This window comes from Callithrix jacchus, chromosome 3 (assembly GCF_049354715.1).
Source record: "Callithrix jacchus isolate 240 chromosome 3, calJac240_pri, whole genome shotgun sequence".
Lineage (NCBI taxonomy): Eukaryota > Metazoa > Chordata > Mammalia > Primates > Cebidae > Callithrix > Callithrix jacchus.
Window position 1 is genome coordinate 128,589,729 of NC_133504.1, and position 22,473 is coordinate 128,612,201.

The 22,473-nt window shown below is 34.7% G+C and overlaps 2 protein-coding genes across 2 annotated transcripts in view; both read left to right on the plus strand.

Moving 5' to 3' along the window:
- LOC100413404 (UDP-glucuronosyltransferase 2B4) overlaps positions 1-22,473 on the plus strand; it is a 194,546-nt gene that overhangs the window by 60,598 nt on the left and 111,475 nt on the right. The gene's annotated exons all lie outside the window — the stretch shown is intronic.
- On the plus strand, positions 1,448-20,679 carry LOC100412562 (UDP-glucuronosyltransferase 2B7). Its single transcript, XM_002745778.6, has 6 exons — positions 1,448-2,215; positions 3,805-3,953; positions 6,368-6,499; positions 10,996-11,083; positions 12,217-12,436; positions 19,933-20,679. The coding sequence occupies exons 1-6, from the start codon at positions 1,495-1,497 to the stop codon at positions 20,210-20,212; spliced, it is 1,590 nt and encodes a 529-aa protein (XP_002745824.1). The 5' UTR covers positions 1,448-1,494; the 3' UTR covers positions 20,213-20,679.

Sequence of the window (22,473 nt, forward strand, 5' to 3'; positions counted from 1 at the left end):
GAAAACTGATCATTTTATAATGTTTAAGTTATTATCTACAGAATAGTTAAGAGGAACTATGATCTTGTAACAGGGTCTGCATAATTCTAGAACAATAGCCAAATAACACTGAGGAAGTGAGTCAGAGAGCAAGCTACCCTAATGATTAATGCTGCATGTACTACAAGCTTGGTTAACTTTTTTTTCTCCCTTTATCTTTGATTATTTTAACAAGGTTTATAAAGATGTTATCATCTTGAAACTCTCAACATCTTGCATGATGGTTGTAAGAATCAACAATTGTATGTTATATAATAAGTTAAGGTTAAAAATATTATGTTACATAAAAGAAGCCAGGCACTGCAGCCTTGTAGTATAGTTTGAAGTCAGGTAGTGTGATGCCTCTAGCTTTGTTATTTTTGCTTAGAATTGTCTTGGCTATGTGGGCTTTTTTTTGGTCCCATATGAAATTTAAAGTAGTTTGTTTTTTTCAATTATGTATAAGAAAGTCAATGGTAGCTTGATAGGGATAGCATTGAACATATAAATTACTTTTGGAAGTATGGCCATTTTACAATATTGATTCTTCCTAACCATGAGCATGTAATGGTTTCTCATCTGTTTGTATCCTCTCTTATTTCCTTGAGCAGTGGTTTGTAGTTCTCCTTGAAGAGGTCCTTCACATCCCTTGTAAGTTGTATTCCAAGGTATTTTATATTACAAGCCTACAGTAACAAAAACAGCATGGTACTGGTACCAAAACAGTTATATATACCATTGGAACAGAATAGATGCCTCAGAAATAATGTCACACATCTATCCAAACAGCTAATATCCAGAATCTACAAAGACCTTAAACAAATTTACAATAAGAAAACAAACAGCCTCATCAAAAAGTGGACGAAGGGTATGAACAGACACTTCTCAAAAGAAGAAATTTATGCAGTCAACAAACATTTCTTAAGTATCTAAAACTAGCGATACCATTTGACCCAACAATCCCATTACTGGGTATATACCCAAAGGATTATAAATCATTCTACTGTAAAGACAAATACACACATATGTTTATTGCTGCACTGTTCACAATAACAAATACCTGGAACCAGTACAAATGCCCATCAATGATAGACTAGATAAAGAAAATGTGGCACATATATTTCATGGAATACAATGCAGCAATAAAAAAGGATGAGTTCATGTCCTTTGCAGGGAAATGAATGAAGCTAGAAACCATCATTCTCAGCAAGCTAACACACGAACAGAAAACCAAACACATGTTCTCATTCATAAGTGGGAATTGAACAATGAGAACACATGGACACAGGGAGGGGAACATCACATACCGGGCCTCTTTGCCACCCACGTGCTCAGGCTGTTGATTTAATGGTTATGTATGTACTTTGAACTGCAAGGGTTACATTTTAACTTCTTGACTAATTTATTTTTGGATACAACCATGAGAAATGACAGAAAGGAACAGCAATTGGAAAACAAGCATTGCACTGCACCGGGATGTCTGTGAAATGCACTTCAGTACTTCTGCTAATACAACTGAGCTTTTACTTTGGCTCTGGATATTGTGGAAATGTGCTGGTGTGGGCTCCAGATTACAGCCATTGGATGAATATGAAGACCGTCCTGAATGAGCTTGTTCAGAGAGGACATGAGGTCACCGTATTGGCAAAGTCAGCTTCCATTATTCTTGACCCCAACAACTCATCCACTCTTAAAATTGAATTTTTTCCTACATCTATAACTAAAACTGAGCTGGAGAATATTGTTATGCAGCAGGTTAAGAGATGGTCAGACCTTCCAAAAGATACTTTTTGGTCATATTTTTCACAAGTACAAGAAATCATGTGGATGTTTAGTGATATAAGTAGAAATATCTGTAAAGATTTAGTCTCAAATAAGAAATTTATGAAAAAACTACAAGAGTCAAGATTTGATGTCATTTTTGCAGATGCTATGTTTCCCTGTGGTGAGCTCCTGTCTGAGATATTTAACATACCCTTTGTGTACAGTCTCAGCTCCACTCTTGGCTACACTCTGGAAAAGTATGGTGGAGGATTTCTTTTCCCGCCTTCCTACATACCTGTTGTTATATCAGAATTAAGTGATCAAATGACTTTCATCGAGAGGGTAAAAAATGTGATTTATATGCTTTATTTTGACTTTTGGTTCCAACTCTTTGAAATGAAGAAGTGGGATCAGTTTTACAGTGAAGTTCTAGGTAAGTAATTTTTCCAGTTGGTATCATTAAGATATAAATTATTTGTGTCTTTGAAGCTTAACTTATGTAAAGCCAGAAAGTTTAGGGTAGTGGAGTTTTTGGTAAGTCAATTTATGAAATGAAAATACAAGATGATCTATCAATCTCACAAATATTATAGAAAAGCTTAAATTATAGAATCAGTTAAAACCCTGTGACTATCATTCATATCCAGAAAATCATAAACCTATATATTAGTGCACCTAAGACTTTAAGTAATGACACATCTGTTTTACTATACATTGTTTTACATTGTAGAAACTGTAAAAACCATCAAGTAGCATCCTACTGAATGCATAGGTTTAGAAAGAATCGTTACATATTTTTCTACAACTATCTATATAATTGCAGAAATTGTTCTTCCTTGTAAACCTCAGTGTTCTTATTTAGAAATTAAAAGATGTTCCCATGTTACCAGAAGATTCCTTCACAGTTGAGAAAAATAATGTCTGTATCTCAGATGCAAAAATCAATAAGGGTAAATTGAAGTTTCTAATGTTTCTGTACTCCTTCACTAAAGAATTGGAAATCATTTAAAGTCTAATCATTTCATTGAAGTGTGAAGGTTGTTATATCTATATAGTTTTTTTTGAAACTATGTCTCTTTATTAAAAAATATGAGATAGATTAAGGTTGAATACAAACCTATATTTCAATAGTTTTATAAAAATTTCTATCTATAATTTATAAATATATTTACTTAAAAATAATATTATTAAGATCTTAGCTTGAAGCCAAAGGATTGGTTGACACAAGGAGTTCAGCCATACTCTCAAAATAGTCCACAGTTCAGTTGAAGAACCAAAGATAAAAGAATTAGCTTAATGAATTATGTAAACTAGACTATTTCTTAGAAAATTATTATTATTATTATTTTGAGGTGGAGTTTTGCTCTTGTTACCCAGGCTGGAGTGCCATGGCGTGATCTCGGCTAACCGCCTCCTGGGTTCAGGCAATTCTCCTGCCTCAGCCTCCGGAGTAGCTGGGATTACAGGCACGCGCCACCATGCCCAGCTAATTTTTTGTATTTTTAGTAGAGACTGGGTTTCACCATGTTGACCAGGATGGTCTCAATCTCTTAATCCACCCACCTCGGCCTCCCAAAGTGCCAGAATTACAGGCGTGAGCCACCACGCCTGGCCCAGAAAATTATTTTTATGGGTACAGTAGAATTACTTGACTATGAAGTTCAAAGAGTTGTCTAAATGTCTATATGCTACTATTGCAACTTTAAAGAGAAAATAAATTGATGTTTAATTCTCTATGGCTTATTTTAATAATTGTTTATTATTGTGAGTAATCTGATCTGACATTAGAGATGTAGCTTACTTCACAATTCTCCTACCAGTTTGTCTTTCTTATAAATACATAAGGGTAAAATATATAATACTTAAAAAATAAATTATGCCTATATATAAATATATTTATATATTTTTCAAAGCACAGACACTTTGCCTACATTTTTGCCTACATTATCCTAACCCTTTCAGAAAATGACTTAAAGTAATTTTCTTGTGTAATCCACCTTTTCTTTTCTTTATTACTATCAGGAAGACCCACTTCATTATTGGAGACAGTGGGGAAAGCTGACTTTTGGCTTATTCGGAAGTCCTGGAACTTTCAATTTCCTCACCCACTTTTACCAAATATTGACTATGTTGGAGGACTCCACTGCAAACCTGCCAACCCTCTACCTAAGGTAAACAAACTTTTGTTGGTTTTACTTTGTTGGCTTTGAATTTTCAGTAGAAATGATTCTATAGTCTTCATTCAAAGTGTTTGACTTACACTGAAAGAAAGATGGGAAGTGGGTGGGGTAAAGAAACTCATGTTTCTTTAGAAGCCAATTAGAAACACATGTAAATGTTGATACTATCACAAATATGGGAATTTCATTAATATTACAAATAGGAATACTAAGGAGACTTTGAAAATAGGGTTGGTTAAATTAAAGTCTTGATTATGCACACCTAAGAAGATATTGGTCATTCATTCAAAGAATATTTATAAAGGGATTATCACAAGACACAGGTAAGTGCAGAATTTTCAAAGAAGAAAAATAGACACAGTTTCTGTCCCACATACCTTACATTCTACTTTGAAATGTAGAATATAAGCAAGTAATAAAAATTATATAAAATTATTATCTCAAGGGAAAACCCAATGCCAAGAAAGCATTAGTGGCGATAATAGAAATTATCCTGAAATTACAGATTAGTAAGATGAAAGCTGAATGATATGCAGGAATAGTAAAAGAATGACATGGTCAGGCCTGTTTTCAAGTCTCCAGGTTGAGTTTTCATGGAGTGACTAAGAATCAGATGATGCTGAGAGGCAAATTAGATTCAGACAACTATTAGGAGTTGAAATATTTATTAAGCACATTGAAAAACTACTAAAAGAGTTAAGAAATAAAGATATATGAAAAGATTTTCTTTTTTAAGAAATTCTTCCAAGATATTCAATGGATTAAATTGCAGAAGGGCCAGACGGTTAAGAGCTGACCATTCAAGAAATTTTGAATGGATTCAGGTAGCAGATGATGGAAAAGTGGACTAGAATGTTGATAGAAATAATTATGACTACATTTACAGAACTAGCTCCAACTATATTTTGTGTTGTGTGGAAAAAAATACTAACATGGACAAGATACTTAAAATGTCTCTGGCATATAGTCAGGGACTCAGAAATACTGATTTTGCAATTATAGTTATTTTGTTATTATTAGTAATACTACTAATTACTTAACATCTGTAAATCACTTGAGATATTAATTTAATAGAACCAGATTGTTCAGCACATCAAGACTATATTATTTTGCAAAGTCATAGATGACGGATATCTTGTGCACCTTATTAAAAGTAGACATATCAGTTTTGGCAGTAAGACGAGCTAGCTGAAATTGTAAGATTTACCATGAGTAGTAAGGATCTTCACCAGTATTCCAGCTTAAAACACTTCCTCAACAATATAAATGTGTGCCTTTAATATTTGCAGGCAAACCCAGTTTTCATCGGATCTTCCTAAAGCATTTTAATTATTATGCATCAGATCCCAGAGGTTTACATATTAGAGCATAAACAAATTCTATTAGAGCAGGTGATTTTTGCCTTATGACAAGCAGCTCAGCAAAGCTTCCTGGAGGAACTAATCTCAACATCATAGCTTCCTGACAGAAGAGAGAACATGAACAATGCATCTATAATAAAGACCAAATAATTTCAACCACTTGTATCTGAATAGTGTCTTTAGTTTCAATACGAAAAAAATTCCGTCCGCATATAAGATTATATTCTTTATTAAGGAACACCAGAACCTCATATATACTAAATTAATATCACATTTTAAGACATATGTACAATGTAATCTCTGATGGTAGTTTGTATTTCTGTGGAATCAGTGGCGATATCCCCTTTATCATTTTTTATTGCATCTATTCAATTCTTCTCTCTTTTCTTTTTTATTAGTCTGGCTAGCAGTCTGTCTATTTTTCTGATCTTTTTTAAAAAACAGCTCCTGGATTTATTGATTTTTTTGAAGGTTGTTTTGTGTCTCTATCTCCTTAAGTTCTGCTGTTAGCTTATTTCTTGTATTCTGCTAGGTTTTGAGTTTTTTTGATCTTGCTCCTCTAGCTCTTTCAATTTTGATCATAGGGTGTCAATTTTAGATCTTTCATTGTTTCTCATGTGGGCATTTCGTGCTATAAATTTCCCTCTAGACACTGCTTTAAACAAACCAGTAAATCTGGAGTTACTACATTGTAGTCATGTAACTACATCATATCCAAGTTACATTATACTCATGGGGTATAATATTTTTTAACATTGTCTCCCTGACTACAATATAATAGCCCCATTTCTTTTCACCCTTACACATATGCACACACATACATGTATACATAGACATATTTACAGAAATATCCTCACCAGAGGCCACATATCTCATATTTACAACGTGCAAAGAAACTGAGTGAGTCAGTTAAAAAAACACTTACTCCAAAAATTCCTGAAAATACTTGATTTTCTCTCTTTAATAATTTGTACCAATTCTTTCAGCAGTGACTGCTGTCTTGATAGTCTTTTGTAACTGAAAAAATTCTTTTTTTTTCCACAGGAAATGGAAGAGTTTGTCCAGAGCTCTGGAGAAAATGGTGTTGTGGTGTTTTCTCTGGGGTCAATGATCAGTAACATGACGGAAGAAAGGGCCAACGTAATTGCATCAGCCCTTGCCAAGATCCCACAAAAGGTAAGATAAAGTGCCTTAGTAGTTTGGAAACCACTGAAAAAGGCTGTTAAAATTTTAAATAACCAGTTTTAGAAACTTCTGACAAATGTGAAGCTGGCCAAAAGCTAGAAAATGAGAATGAGGATAATCCTGGAGAAATTGTGGCAACTTAGAAAATGGCGGTTGCATTTAAAAAAAAAAGTTTTAAGTATGATATTTACATACACTCCCTATGTAAATATGCTGACAGTAAATTGTATGGAGAATGGTATTTAAAAAGTGTTTGGAGACTTTTCACCTCCTTTCCTTTAAAATTTAAATTGTATATGTGATCTACAAAGAAAGAATATTAAAGAGTAGATTGAACTCTTTATACCCGAATACAGCCTTAAATATGCTTATATAGCATCCACTGACAGAAGTAATACTTGTGTGCCAGACTTATGGGTTGCATGTGGCCCTGGGGGTGTAATAAACTTGGTATGCATGACCGGTTCCTACTAACCTCTGTGGGAACTCAGTACTCCATAAGTATCCACAAAAAGGAACTTGAGACCCACAGTTATTTTTAATTTCTGATATTAACAGTCTTGCAAATGGCTGAATTTAACTCAACATATTTCAGGTAAGTGAAAATGGTGCTTAATGTAGTCTTTAGAATGACTTTCAGGTGTTTTCAACTAAAAATATATATCCAGAACTGTGTCCTTGTAGAAATACAAGTAAGATATGATAATTTTCCTTCAAAACAGTTTTTCTAACTCAGCAGTATCCAATGAGTAAAGAATACTTGACTGACTCTTGGGCCACCTCTATTACTTATTGTACTCAGGAAGCTCTTGGTGGATGTTTACAGTTATCGGATGTTGTATTTCTATTTGTACTTTACATTAAATGCTTATGTGAAATATGTGACAACAAATAGAGAAGACTGGCTCTGTTAGTAATTATGCAGTATAAATTCTATTTAAGGATCTGTGGTAGTGCAATATGATCAAATGTCATTAATTTAGGAATAATAACTGCCACCTGTAGGGAGTAGGGTAGTAAGGAGAATTAATTCCAATCCTGCGATTAAAAGTGTAAACTACAGACTCTACCTTAGTACATTTCAGAATCTGGAAGTTTTACTTTTATAAAGACGATACCTGGAAGGTATTGCTAATGTATTTTACTCCAACATAAGGAGCAAACTTTTTAAGTATATAAATAAATATTTCTGTATGGTTAGTCTTTAACAATTTTTAAAATAAACTTTATGGATATGACTAATTAAAAAGAAACTTCCCGACTGAAAAACCTGTTGGGGAAACACTATCTCAGCTATTAGTTCAAAATAAAAAAATATACATGGAAGATGCAAAAATAAAACAGAGAGTGTTTTTCATTGATAATAAATTTGGTATTAATAGTATAATCAGGAATAAATTTATGTAAGAAATATAGGAGAAGTTTTTGTATTATCACGATATTGAGGTCAGGAAAGAGATACCACCACATTCTGCCCCTGTCATTTGACCCTTTTGTTTAAGGATTCCTGAGGGCACTTGTACACACTACAGATGTTAGAAAACATTACATTTTAATGAGTAACTTCACTAGCACAATAACAGCAGCAGGGTTTTCAAAAAATCTGACATGCCTCATGCAGTTTAGGCTAGCCATGTAATCCAGCCTCTTGTACTTCCTGTACATTTTGGAATAGGCCTATTGTCATGGTCAGGGAACTATTCAAAGAACAGACAACTAGTCCAAGTACTTACACAGCCAGATAAATTTAGGGAACGAGGATAAGCAGCCTGATCTGCTGAACTGTGCCCACCCAATGTCTGAAGCAGGAAGATGAAAAAGAGGGGGTGGAGATAGATCCTGCCCTGAAGGTGGACCCTGTGCAGTATAAAATGTGGCTCCACGAGGACTGTGCACTGTCAGATTTACAACTGCTCCAAATGGAGGCAGCAGAAGGAAATATAGGAAAAAGTCAAACAGAAAGAAACCAGGCAGGGAAACAGGTTCAGATGCCTCCTCCATAAAATACAGTAGATATTTATTTTCTTCTATAGAGAATAACCAGTGACCTTTGTGTATTTGTCAATTAGTTTTTAATTTCCCATATGATAAAGCTTTCTTGTAATGACCTCTTCTAAATTTTTCCTGAAACCTGAGTTACTTTAGCACTGATGTAGCATATAGAACTTAAACATTGTAAATTCTCGTTCAGTCTATGAGGATTGCTTGAGAGTTTCAAAATTAGCAACTTAAACATAAAAAGGTATTGGCTGTAGAAGAACATATTAATCATTGTCGTCATGCTTTGTAGTACATTCTCTAAGTGTTAATAATCATTACTGGGTATATATCCAAAGGACTATAAATCGTTCTACTATAAGGACACATGCACACGAATGTTCATTGCAGCACTGTTTACAATAGCAAAGACCTGGAACCAACCCAAATGCCCATTGATGATAGACTGGACTGGGAAAATGTGGCACATATACACCATAGAATATTATGCGGCAATCAAAAATGATGAGTTTGTGTCGTTTGTAGGGACATGAATGAATCTGGAGAACATCATTCTCAGCAAACTGACACAAGAACAGAAAATGAAATACCACATATTCTCACTCATAGGCAGGTGATGAACAATGAGAACCATGGACACAGGGAAGGGAGTACTAAACACTGGGGTCTATTGGGGGGAATAGGGGAGGGACAGCAGGTGGGGAGCTGGGGAGGGATAGCCTGGGGAGAAATGCCAAATGTGGGTGAAGGGGAGGAAGGCAGCAAAACACACTGCCCTATGTGTACCTATGCAACTATCTTGCATGTTCCGCACATCCCAAAACCTAAAATGCAATAAAAATAAATAAATAAATAAATAGATGCAAAACCAAAATAAATAAATAAATAAATAGTCATTGACCAAATTCAGCAAAATACAATTTTGATTTTATTCAACAGCTGCATTTTTATTCATAATACCAACAGTTCCCTCATTTCTATGCCAAAAAGAAAAAAAAAACAAATTAGCAATACTGATAATACTCTGAATTTGTGTCAAGAATTGTTCTTGAAATTTTTTTTGGAAGTACTGCTTGATAATTTTTAATTCCAATGAAGCCACATGTACTACCTTTGCAGCATTAATTTACTTCTTATAAGTTGCTTATTTTATGGACCTGCTATTTTGTCAATCAAAGGACAACAGGCCATAATATAATAACCTACAGACAAGTAGCTATATGTGAACTACTTCCCATATTACTCAAAAATAAATGAATACATTAAAATTAAATTTGAAAGATGAAAACTAATATAAAATACATAAAACAAAATACACATATTGGTCATCACTAAATTGTTACTGCTTTTTTACACTAGAATTATAATGACTACCTATAAATGTTTAAACATTGTTTTATTTTCTTTTTTTAAAAATTAAATTAATTTAACTTATTTTAAGTTCAGGGGTACATATGCAGGTTTTTTTACATAGGCAATTTTGTGTCATGAGAGTTTGTTGTACTGATTGTTTCATCAGCCAGTTATTAAGACTAATATCCATAAATTATTTTTCCTGATCTTCTGTGTCCTCCCATCCTCCACCCTCTAATACACCTCTAAAAGACTGTGTCGGTCCCATCTATATATCCACATGTTCTGATCTTTTAGCTTCCATTTGTAAGTAAGAACATACTGAGTTTGGATTTCCATTCAGATGTCAGTTTACTAGGAATGATGGCCTCTAGCTCCATTCATATCCCTGAAAATACAGAATTTTGTTCTTTTTTATGGCTGCATAGTATTCTGTGGTGTATATGTACCATATTTTATTTATTTAGTCCATAATTGATGGTCATTTATGTTCATTCCATGTCCTTGCTCTTGTGAACAGTACTGCAATCAACAAACGTGTTCACAGGCTTTATAAAAGAACGATTTATAGTCCTTTGGTCACATACCCAGGAATGGGATTTTCGGGTTTTGTGGTATTTTTGCTTCTAGGTTTTTGAAGAATCACAACACTGTCTTCCACAATGGTTGAACTAACTTACACTTCAACCAACAAAGTATAAGCATTCCTTTTCTATACAACCTCACCAGCATCATGATATTTTTTGAGTTTTAATAATAGCCATTCTGACTGGTATGAGATGCTGTCTCATTACCTTTTTGATTTGCATTTCTCTAATGATCTGTGATGTTAAGCTTTTTGTCATATGATGGTTGGCTGCACATAGGTCTTCTTATAAAATAACAGTTTCTAAAATACTTGAACTTTTCATTGATAGTCTAATGTTTCTATGGTATTGTTTCGTGAAGTCATGATTTCCTTATACACCTAACTATAGAAGTTAATAAATGAAATGTGGGTATTCTATTTACATCAGTCTTTGAGTAGTTCTTATTTACTAACATCCCTTGATCTCATTCCCACTCATTTTACTGTTTTAACATTCTATACCTGTGAGTTCCACTCATGGAATAAGATATTTTCTTTACTGTAACAGGTTCTGTGGAGATTTGATGGTAAAAAGCCAGATGCCTTAGGTCCCAATACTCGACTGTACAAGTGGATACCCCAGAATGACCTTCTAGGTAAGACTCTGGTAGACAATACTGGTGACTCTGGTGAATAATATAGGACTCTGTTGAACAAATACTAATACTAATACTGAAACAAGCTTATTAAATATTTGTTATGGAAAAACAAAATGTAACTTCTTTATATTTATTTTCCAGTCCTAGGGGAAAAAGAATAAGCTATAACTGTTGGCATCTCATAGACTCACATTCTTTATGGTCAGAATCAGAGGAAATCTTTATTTCAGGTGTCATTATATCTCACAGTATTTTTCTTTTTTTGAGACAGAGTCTCACTCTGTTGCCAGGCACCAGGCTGGAGTGCAGTGGCACAATCATGGCTCACTGCAACCTCCGCCTCCTGGGTTCAAGCAATTCTTCTGCCTCAACCTCCCGGGTAGCTGGAACTACAGGTGCATGCCACCATGCCCAGCTAATTTTTGTATTTTTAGTAGAGACGGGGTTTCATCATGTTGACCAGAATGGTCTCGATCTCTTGACCTTGTGACCCGCCTGCCTCAGCCTCCCAAAGTGCTGGGATTACAGGCTTGAGCCACCGCACCCGGCCCTCACAGTATTTTTCAGTACTTTCTGGGCTGTCTTTTTGTCTCTTATTTCTACATTACACCTGATTTTCCTCTCCTGCAGGGTTACTTCAATTATCACTAAAAATAATAGCTCTTCTATCACCAGTGACTGAATTTTCTGGAGGATTAAATTCCTAATCTTAATCATAAAGTGATGACATGTTTTATGATGAAGTGTGACCTATCTTTTCTCAATTCTAGCACCACCACCAACCCACTGCCTGCTGCCTTGTACACTCCACATATCATACTCTGTGACTACACTTAAAGTAACACTTTATTTCATGCCAGTCTTTTGGTTTTGTTCTTTTATTCACATTTTTTTAAACTACAATGCACTTTTTCATTAGTCCAACTGAAAATCTTGTATTAATTTTTGCATTCTGAAATCACACAAACTATATATACAGCACAAGTATGTGTTTTTTCCTCTGAACTCTGAAGAGCAATATTAAATTAGTTCAATGTGTTATCTAGAAAACACTGTCACTTTCAGAGCCTTTCATTGTGCATCTAATTTTATTCCTATTAATAATTTTGCTAAAATATATTCAATCCCAGGTCATCCAAAAACCAGGGCTTTTATAACTCATGGTGGAGCCAATGGCATCTATGAGGCGATCTACCATGGGATCCCTATGGTGGGCATTCCGTTATTTGCGGATCAACCTGATAACATTGCTCACATGAAGGCCAAGGGTGCAGCCGTTAGAGTGGACTTCAACACAATGTCGAATACAGACTTGCTGAATGCACTGAAGACTGTAATTAATGATCCTATGTGAGTATAACAATATTTTCCACTAGGTATTTATAGATAGCTTCTTTTGTTAATAATGTGAGTTTCATCCTTTTTATGAGACTAATTTTGAAAGAATTTAAATGATATAACAAACCTGAAATCTGCTTTTATTTTTTATCAGTTATTTGAAAGTTGTATTTGAACCCCATATATCTAATGGGTAACTAGTTAGTGGAGCAATTTTCTAAATGATAATACTTTTAAACTGATATAGATAACATAAAAAATACATTTCTTAAAAAACTGACATAATGAACTCTTACTAGAAAGGAAAAATAAACTTGAAATAATATAAAATATTTTAACTAAATATCTAAAATGCCTCAGTATATAACTACTTGCAGAAAAATTAATTTTTATTGTTATAATTATTCTAACAGACTTGAAAATGAGATTTAAATTTTGATAGCATAAAGCCCACATATTTATGGTATAAAATCCAAATAGATCTAATATGTTTAAGAATCATGAAGCCATCACCATTAAATGATTTTAGAACATTTTTATCAACAAAAAGGAAACTGCAATAACCCAGAAGTCACTTCAGATGGCCGCTTAGCCCTAGTCTAATACCAATTGGTTTTCTTTCTCTATAGATTATTCTCTCTAGACATTTCATATAAATGAAATCATACAGTTTAGGATGCTGTGTAAATGACATTTCACCTAGCCTAATTTTTTGTTGTTTTTTATGGTTTTTAGTTTTATTCATGTTGTTGTGTCCTTTAATACTTCAGTTCTCTTTACAGCAGTGTAATATTTCATAGTATGGCTATGTCACATTTTATTTGTTTACTTATTTGTTCGTTGGCTTTTTGATTGTTTCTAATTGTGACTATTATGAACATTGCTACACATATTTGGCATAAACATGTTTTCCTTTCTTTTGGGTTGATACTGTCAGTGGAATTTCTGGCTCATGTGGGAACTGTGTGGTTATGAAGAATGGTTAAATTGTTTTCCAAAGTACTTCCATTCATCATTATCACCAGCAGTACAACATGGTTTCAATTCCTCCACACTGTTGCCAAATCTGTTTGTCTTTTTGTCACAACCTTCTTAGTGGGTGTAAAATGATCTCTCATCCTGGTCTTGAATTGCATTTTCTTTCCTTCTTTTTTTTTTTTTTTTTTTTTTTTTTGAGACGGAGTTTCGTTCTTGTTACCCAGGCTGGAGTACAATGGCGCGACCTCGGCTCACCGCAACCTCCGCCTCCTGGGTTCAGGCAATTCTCCTGCCTCAGCCTCCTGGGTAGCTGGATTACAGGCACGCGCCACCGTGCCCAGCTAACTTTGTTTGCATTTTTAGTAGAGACGGCGTTTCACCATGTTGACCGAGATGGGCTCGATCTCTTGACCTCGTGATCCACCCGCCTCGGCCTCCCAAAGTGCTGGGATTACAGGCTTGAGCCACCGCACCTGGCCTGAATTGCATTTTCATTAATGATAAAGATGTTGAGAATTTCTCTATGTGCTTACTGATCATTCATATATATATATTAACTGTAAAACTGACAATTATTTATTTATATTGTATTTGGGCTCTGGGGTACATGTGCACATCCTGCATCCTGCAGAACTGTTGCATATGTACATACATGCCATGGTGGTTTGCTGTCTCCATCCCCGCCCTCCATCGCCTACATCAGGTATTTCTTCCAGAGTTATCCCTCCTCATCCTCCCTACCCCTGCACTGCTGTCCCCCGCTCCCTTCCCCTCCACCCCCTCAGCTAGCCCTGTAAGTCTTGTTCCCTTCCCTGCGCCCAAGTGATCTCACTGCTCATTACCCACCTATGAGTGAAAATGTGGTGTTTGGTTCTCTGTTCTTGTGTCAGTTCGCTGAGAATGATGGTTCCTAAGTTCATCCACGTCTCTACAAAGGACACAAACTCGTTGTTTTTTATGGCTGCATAGTATTACATGGTGTATATGTGCCACATTTTTTGGTTCACATATTTTCTTTGAAAAAATGTCTATTCCAATCCTTGGAATATTTTTAAACTTTGCTATTTGTCTTATTATTAAGTTTTAATAACTATGTATTATGAGTAAATCAGATATAAAATTTTTAAATATTTTCTCCCATTTTGAGTGCATTAACTTTATACTTTTATGATGATGGTCTTTGAAACCCAAACAATTTAATTTTAAGTTAAATTTTTGATAATTTATTTTCTTCACACCCCAAAGATAAGAATGTGCAAAATGCCTCGCACAGTCCAGCTACCATCAATTCAGCATTTATAACCATTATCAATAATGTTTTTTATAAGGAGGGTATCATCAAAAGGAATACTTTAAAAATACTTTATCACAAAGAAAATAGAAGGATAGCAAATAATTAAATAACACCTTTAAATAAAATGAGAGATAATTGAAAAGAAACATAAACCAGCTTGGACAAACAGAAAATAAATATAAAATAAGTGGTAGATTTAAATGTAATTATATAAAGACTCACTCAATCTAAACAGTAAAAAAAAAGAGCAAATAATGAATAAGAACATAAAACATTTGAAGAATGCAATTAACAAATGGAATCTCAAAATGTAAAATAATACACACACATGCACATATATACATACACAATACACATTTATGTATTATATATATATACATATATATATATCAATGTGAAGACATCTTTTCCTAAAGTATGTTGAATAGTTAATAGTTATTTGAAGTGACATGATGGGCCATAAATAAAGACTTAATAAATACAGAAAGATGCAATATTATAAAGACTATATGGTCCAGTCATAGTGGAAGTAAGGGAGGTTATAAAAATGATAAATAAAATATCTTGAAATTTAGAAACTAAAATAATACCCTTGAAAAAAAATTAAAGTCAAGAAGTAAATTAATTATGCATGCACTTTTATCTCAGCAGTTCTACTCTCAATTATATACCTAACAGCTATGTATAAATATATAAATCTAATCCTATATAGAAGAATGCTTATGACAGAATTAACAATAGTGTCCAAAAACTGTTAGCAACCCAAATGTCAATTAATCATAAAATGAAGACGTAATCTATGCTTTATCAATCAACAAAATACTATACAGCAATGGAATTACACAACAACTGCTACATTAAAAAAACACAAATGAGTACATATTATATACTTCAATCAAATAAACAAGCAAAACTAATGTATGCTATTTGAAGTCAGCATAATGCTTAATTGAAGGTCAAAAGTAGTGACTAAATGGTTCAGAAAAAGAGAGTTATTCTAGGCAGGATGTGATATTCTATACCATGATCTGAGCAGTAGGTAAATTGGTGTCTTCAAGATAATGCTCAAGATGATCTTACAGTTTTTAGCTATTTACTTAGTGTATGTATATTTTGTATTTAACATTTACATATTTATTTTATAAGTTATATAATGTATTTTAAATTCTAGGAATCGAATAGTCAAATAAGTGCAGAACATAGAGAAAATCCTAGAGGTTCCAGCATAGTGTGGCCAGCAAAAGCCTCTCTTAGACGTAACACTTAGAGGGAAACCTCAAAACGGGAGAGAATGGTGCCTTTGGTTAAAGCGAAGAAAGAGTGCTCCAAGAGCAGGAAAGAGCTGACCAAATGTGTAAGGTGCTAAAATCAAAACAGCTTTGGGAACTTAAAGAAAAATAGAAGGCCAATCTAGAAGAGCATGTGCGGGGGAAAAGTGTCAACAAAAGGGCTTGGCAATGTCTAACAATGTGGGGTTCCATAAACCAAATAACCAACTTGGATTTTATTATTAAAATAATGAGAAGCCAGGCAAAAGTCTTAATCAGGGAGGTATCACAATCTGACCTTCAATTCAAAAGATCATTCTGGCTACTGGGTGGAAAACACTAGGAGACAAAGAGTAGAGTAGAAGCAAAGTGGCTATCTATGAGGCATGTCACTCACCATGACACAATTCCTTTTTAGGAACTTAGAGGTGATAACTCTCACATTGCATTTTCACAAACTTTCTTAAGCACTTAAAATGGCTCATAATGTTGAGCACATTCTCATATGCCTGTTTGAGAACTAAGAGTGTAATTGGATTGTTTGTAACACAAAAGATAAATGCTTAAATAAACAAATATCTTATTTACCACTATGTGATTATTTCACATTATATCAAAGCATCTCATGTACCCCATAAATATATACATTTACTACATACCCACTAAAAGTTAAAATTTAAAAAGTAAAAGATTTTAAAAGGCTTATATTTCCTCTTCTTGAAAGAAACTAATTTTCTCACCTGACTTTCCATTTCTAATTTAAAAATATCTGTCAGCTCCTTCAAGTCGTTTATGTTCTTCTCTATGCTCGTTATTCCAGTTAGGATTTCAATAGCTGAACTGATCAAGTCAAAGAAAGAGTATCAGAGATTGAAGATCAACTCAATGAAATAAAGTGATGAGGTAAGATTAAAGAAAAAAAGAGTGTAAAGAAATGAACAAAGGGTCCAAGAAATATGGGATTATGTGAAAAGACCAAATCTATGTTTGATTTGTGTACCTAAAAGTGACGGGGAGAATGAAACCAAGTTGGAAAACACTTTTCAGGATATTATCCAGGAATATCCTGAACATAGCAAGGAAGGCCAACATTCAAATTCAGGAAATACAGAGAACACCACAAAAATATTCCTTGAGAAGAGCAACCCCAAGGCACATAATCATCAGATTCACCAGGGTTGAAATGAAGAAAAAAATGCTAAGGGCAGCCAGAGAGAAAGGTTGAGTTACCCACAAAGGGAAGCCCATCAGACTCACAGTGGATCTTTCAGCAGAAACTCTACAAAATAGAAGAGTGGGGTCAATATTCAACATTGCTAAAAAAAGAATTTTCAAATCAGAATTTCATATCCAGCCAAAATAAACTTTATAAGCAAAGGAGAAATAAAATCCTTTACAGACAAGCAACTGTTGATATTTCATCACCATCAAGCCTGCCTTACAAGAGCTCCTGAAGGAAGCACTAAAAATGGAATGGAAGAACCAGTTTCAGTCACTACAAAAACATACCAAATTGTAAAGACCATCATCACTATGAAGAAACTGTGTCAACTAATGGGCAATACAACCAGCAGGTATCAAAATGGTAGGTTCAAATTCACACATAACAATATTAATCTTAAATGGAAATGAGCTAAATGCCCCAATCAAAAGATACAGACTGGCAAATTGGATAAAATGTCAACCCATTGGTGTGCTGTATTCAGGAGACCTATCTCATGTGCAAAAGCACACATAGGCCCAAAGAAAGGGATGGAGGAAGATTTGCAAAGCAAATGGAGGGCAAAAAAAGCAGGGGTGGCAATCCTCATCTCTGATAAAGCAGACATTAAACCAACAAAGATCAAAAGAGACAAAGAAGGGCATTACATAATGGTAAAGGGATCAATGCAACAAGAAGAGCTAACTATTCTAAATATATATGCACCCAATATAGGAGCACCCAGATACATAAAACAAGTTCTTAATGACCTACAAAGAGGCTTATGCTCCCATGCAATAATAGTGGGAGACTTTAACAACCCACTGTCAATATTAGATAGATCAATGAGACAGAAAATTAACAAGGATATCCAGGACTTGAGCTCAGATCTGGACCAAGTGGACCTAAGAGACTTCTACAGAACTCTCCTCCCCAAATCCATGGTATATATATTCTTCTTAGCACCACATCACACTTACTCTAAAATTGACCACATAATTGGAAGTAAAACACTCCTCAGCAAATGCAAAAGAATGGAATTTATAACAAACTGGTTCTCAGACCACAATGCAATCAAATTAGAACTCAGGATTAAGAAACTCACTCAAAACTGCACACCTACATGGAAACTGAACAACCTGCTGCTGAATGACTACTGGATAAATAATGAAATAAAGACAGAAGTAGATATGTTCTTCAAAACCAATGAGAATGAAGACACAATCCACCAGAAGTTCTGGGACACATTTAAAGCAGTGTCTAGAGGGAAATTTATAGCACTAAATGCCCACAAGAGAAACAAGGAAAGGTCTAAAATGGACACCTTAACATCATGATTAAAAGAACTAGAGAATTTATAATCCTTTGGGTATACACCCAGTAATGGGATTCCTGGGTCAAATGAAATTTCTATCTCTAGATCCTTGAGGAATCACTACACTGTCTTCCACAATGGTTGAACTAGTTTACACTTCCATCAACAATATAAAAGTGTTCCTATTTCTCCAGCATCTGTTGTCTCCATATGTTTTAATGATCGCCATTCTAACTGGCATGAGATGGTAACTGAATGTGGTTTTGATTTGCCTTCCTCTAATGACCAATGATGATGAGCATTTTTCTTATGTTTGTTGGCCTCATATATGTCTTCTTTTTAAAAGTGTCTGTTCATTTCTTTTTCCCACTTTTGGATTTCATTGCAGCACTGTTTACAATAGCAAAGACCTGGAACCAACTCAAATGCCCATCAATGATAGACTGAACAAAGAAAACATTGCACATATACACCATGGAATACTCTGCTGCCATAAAAAAAAAACGATTAGTTTGTGTCCTTTTTAGGGACATGGATGAATCTGGAAACCATCATTCTCGGCAAACTGACACAAGAACAGAAAATCAAACACTGCATGTTCTCACTCATAGGCAGGCAGGTGTTGAATAGTGAGAACACAGGAAGGGGAGCATCACACACTGGGGTCTGTTGTGGGGGCTTGGGGAGGTACAGCAGGGGATGGGGATATTGAGGAGGTATAACTTGGGGAGAAATGCCAAATATAGGTGAGGGAGGGAAGGAGGCAGCAAACCATCTTGCCATGTAAGTACATATGCAACAACCCTGCATGATCTGCACATGTACCCCAGAACCTAAAGTACAAAAAAAAAAAAGTGGAAACATCATGCTACCTGACTTCACACTATACTACAAGGCTACAGTAATCAAAACAGCATGGTCATGATACTGGTACAAAAACAGAGATACAGACCATTGGAACAGAACAGAGGCCTCAGAAGTAACACTCATAAGTGGGAGTTGAACAATGAAATCACACACGAATACAGGGAGGGGAACATCACACACTGGGGCCTGTCAGGTTGTGGTGGGTTAGAGGAGGGATAGGAGGAGTTGGGAGGATTGGGTAGGCATAGCATTAGGAGAAATACGTAATGTAGATGATGGGGTAATAAATGCAGCAAACGACCGAGGCACATGTATACCTATGTATACTATGTAACAATCCTGCACTATCTGCACATGTACCCCAGAACTAAAAGTATAATAAATAATTTTTTAAAATATTTGTCAATTAGGAAGGTCCAATTTAAAAGCCAAACTTTCTATGATGACTCTAATTAAAACACACAAATCATATATTAATTCTTTGATATTTACTTTGAATTGACACTTTAAAACCTTTTATGAACTTGATATACACAGGCCAATTAACTCACTTTCAGTGTTGGTATCTTTATTTTTACCCCGCAGATATAAAGAGAATATAATGAAATTATCAAAAATTCAACATGATCAACCAGTGAAGCCCCTGGATAGAGCAGTCTTCTGGATTGAGTTTGTCATGCGCCACAAAGGAGCCAAACACCTTCGGGTCGCAGCCCACGACCTCACCTGGTTCCAGTACCACTCTTTGGATGTGATTGGGTTCCTCCTGGCCTGCGTGGCAACTGTGATATTTATCATCACAAAATGTTGTCTGTTTTGTTTCTGGAAGTTTGCTAGAACAGAAAAGAAAGTTAAAAAGGATTAGTTATGGCTAAAGCTTGAGCTGGAAAACCTGATAGATGGGACTACTTCAGTTTATTCCAGCAAGAAAGATTGTGATGCAAGATTTTTTCCTCCCTGTGACAAGAAAAAAAACTTTTCAAGTAAAAATTTGTTTTTCAGAAGTTTACCATCCAGTTGTTAGAAATATTTTGTGTGAATGAACAATAGGAAAAATAAAAAAATAATATAAAGCCATATGAGCTTATATTGAAGTTTGTTGTACTTACATTGAAATTTGTTGTTCTAATTCACAGGTTACAGGAAAAAAATTTTCTTCAGATTAACTATATTACACACATTGTACATAAATACAAGAACAGTAAGAGAAGTCCACTGACAATATCAGTACTGTTTTGCACATACTCAAAATATTTTGGCTTCATTTTCAACAGGATTTTGTTGTTTTAACTGTTGCTAATGAAACTATTAAATTGTTAAATTGTATGAAAAGTCTCTCTTGTCCTTTTGATGTTTTGAGATGAGTAGTGTTGCTTGGTTTTTATGATGAGAAGTGTTGCTTGGCATGTAGCATTATTGTCACAAACTTTTTTTAAATTCATGGCAAAATGTTTACTATTTTAGTGCTTAAGTCATTTCTCAGTGGAAACTGTGTGAAATTAGAAATATAGCAACTCGGGGCCGGGTGCGGTGGCTCAAGCCTGTAATCCCAGCACTTTGGGAGGCCGAGGCGGGTGGATCACGAGGTCAAGAGATCAAGACCATCCTGGTCAACATGGTGAAACCCCGTCTCTACTAAAAACACAAAAAATTAGCTGGGCACGGTGGCGCGTGCCTGTAATCCCAGCTACTCAGGAGGCTGAGGCAGGAGAATTGCCTGAACCCAGGAGGCGGAGGTTGCGGTGAGCCGAGATCACGCCATTGCATTCCAGCCTGGGTAACAAGAGTGAAATTCCGTCTCAAAAAAAAAAAAAAAAAGAAAAGAAATATAGCAACTCTTACCTACTTCCTTCTGTAACTTCAACTATTTTACAACATCTTTGGTTTCATGAGCCAATTTTATTTTTTCTAGATGTTTAAAAATATTCATCTGATTAATTTTATTCTAACATTTTAAATTACTTCAATAGTTATTTGGGAACAGGTGGTGTTTGATTAGATGGATAAGTTCTTTAGTGGTAAGTTTTGAGATTTTGATGCATGCATCACGTGAGCAGTGCACACTGTACTCAATGTGTATGTAGTCTTGTATCCCTCAGCCACCTCCAACCTTCCCCTCTAAATCCTGAGAGTCCATTATATCATTATCATGCTTTTTCATCCTCATAACTTGGCTCCCACTTATAAGTCAGAATATACAATCAGTTTTTTATTCCTAAATTACTTTACTTAGAATAATGCTCTCCCACTCCATACAAGTTGCTCTTAATGCCATTGTTTTGTCTCTTTTTATGGCTTAGTAGTATTTCATGGTGTATATATCTAGTATGCATATATGTGTATATATATAAATATATATATGAATAATTTTCTTATCCACCTGTTGATTGGTTGATGAGCATTTAGACTGCTTCCATATTGTTTAAATTGTGAACTGTGCTGTTGTACATATGTATATGCATGGGTTTTTTTTTTTTTAATAAAGACATTTTCCTCTTGGAAGATGCACAGTAGTGAGACTTCTGGATCAAATGATACTTCTACTTTCAGTTCTTATAGTAACATTCATACAGTTTTCCATAGTAGTTTTACTAGTTTACATTCTCACAGCAGCATAAAAGTGTTCCCTTTATACCACATCCATGCCAACATTGTATTATTTTGGGATTTTTAACTTATGGTCATTCTTGCTTGAGTATAATGGTATTGCACTGTGGTTTTGATTTGTATTTCCTGATAATTAGTGAAGTCAAGCATTTTTTCATATATGTTGGCCATTTACATATCTCTTTTTAAGAATTGTCTATTCATGACTGTAGCCTACTTTTTGATGGGACAATTTGTTTCTCTCTTGTGAATTTTTTTTTTTTGAGTTCTTTGTAGATTCTGACATTTGTTCTTAGTCCGATGCATAGTTTACAGATACTTTTCACTACTCTGTGAGTTGTCTGTTTACACAGCTGATTATTTCTTTTGCCAGCTGAGCTTTTAAGTTTAATTAAATCCCAAATATTTATCTTTGTTTTAGTTGCATTTGCTTTTGAATTTCTGGTCTTAAGGTTTTTGCCCAACCCAATATGTAGAAGAGTTTTTCCAATGTTATCTTCTAGAATTTTTATTGTTTCA

Coding starts and splice junctions, on each gene's coding strand:
- LOC100412562 (XM_002745778.6), top strand. CDS start 1,495: ATGTCTGTGAAATGCACTTCAGTACTTCTGCTAATACAACTGAGCTTT. Junction 11,084..12,216: donor ACCCCAGAATGACCTTCTAG/GTAAGACTCTGG, acceptor ATTCAATCCCAG/GTCATCCAAAAACCAGGGCT. Junction 12,437..19,932: donor ACTGTAATTAATGATCCTAT/GTGAGTATAACA, acceptor TTTACCCCGCAG/ATATAAAGAGAATATAATGA.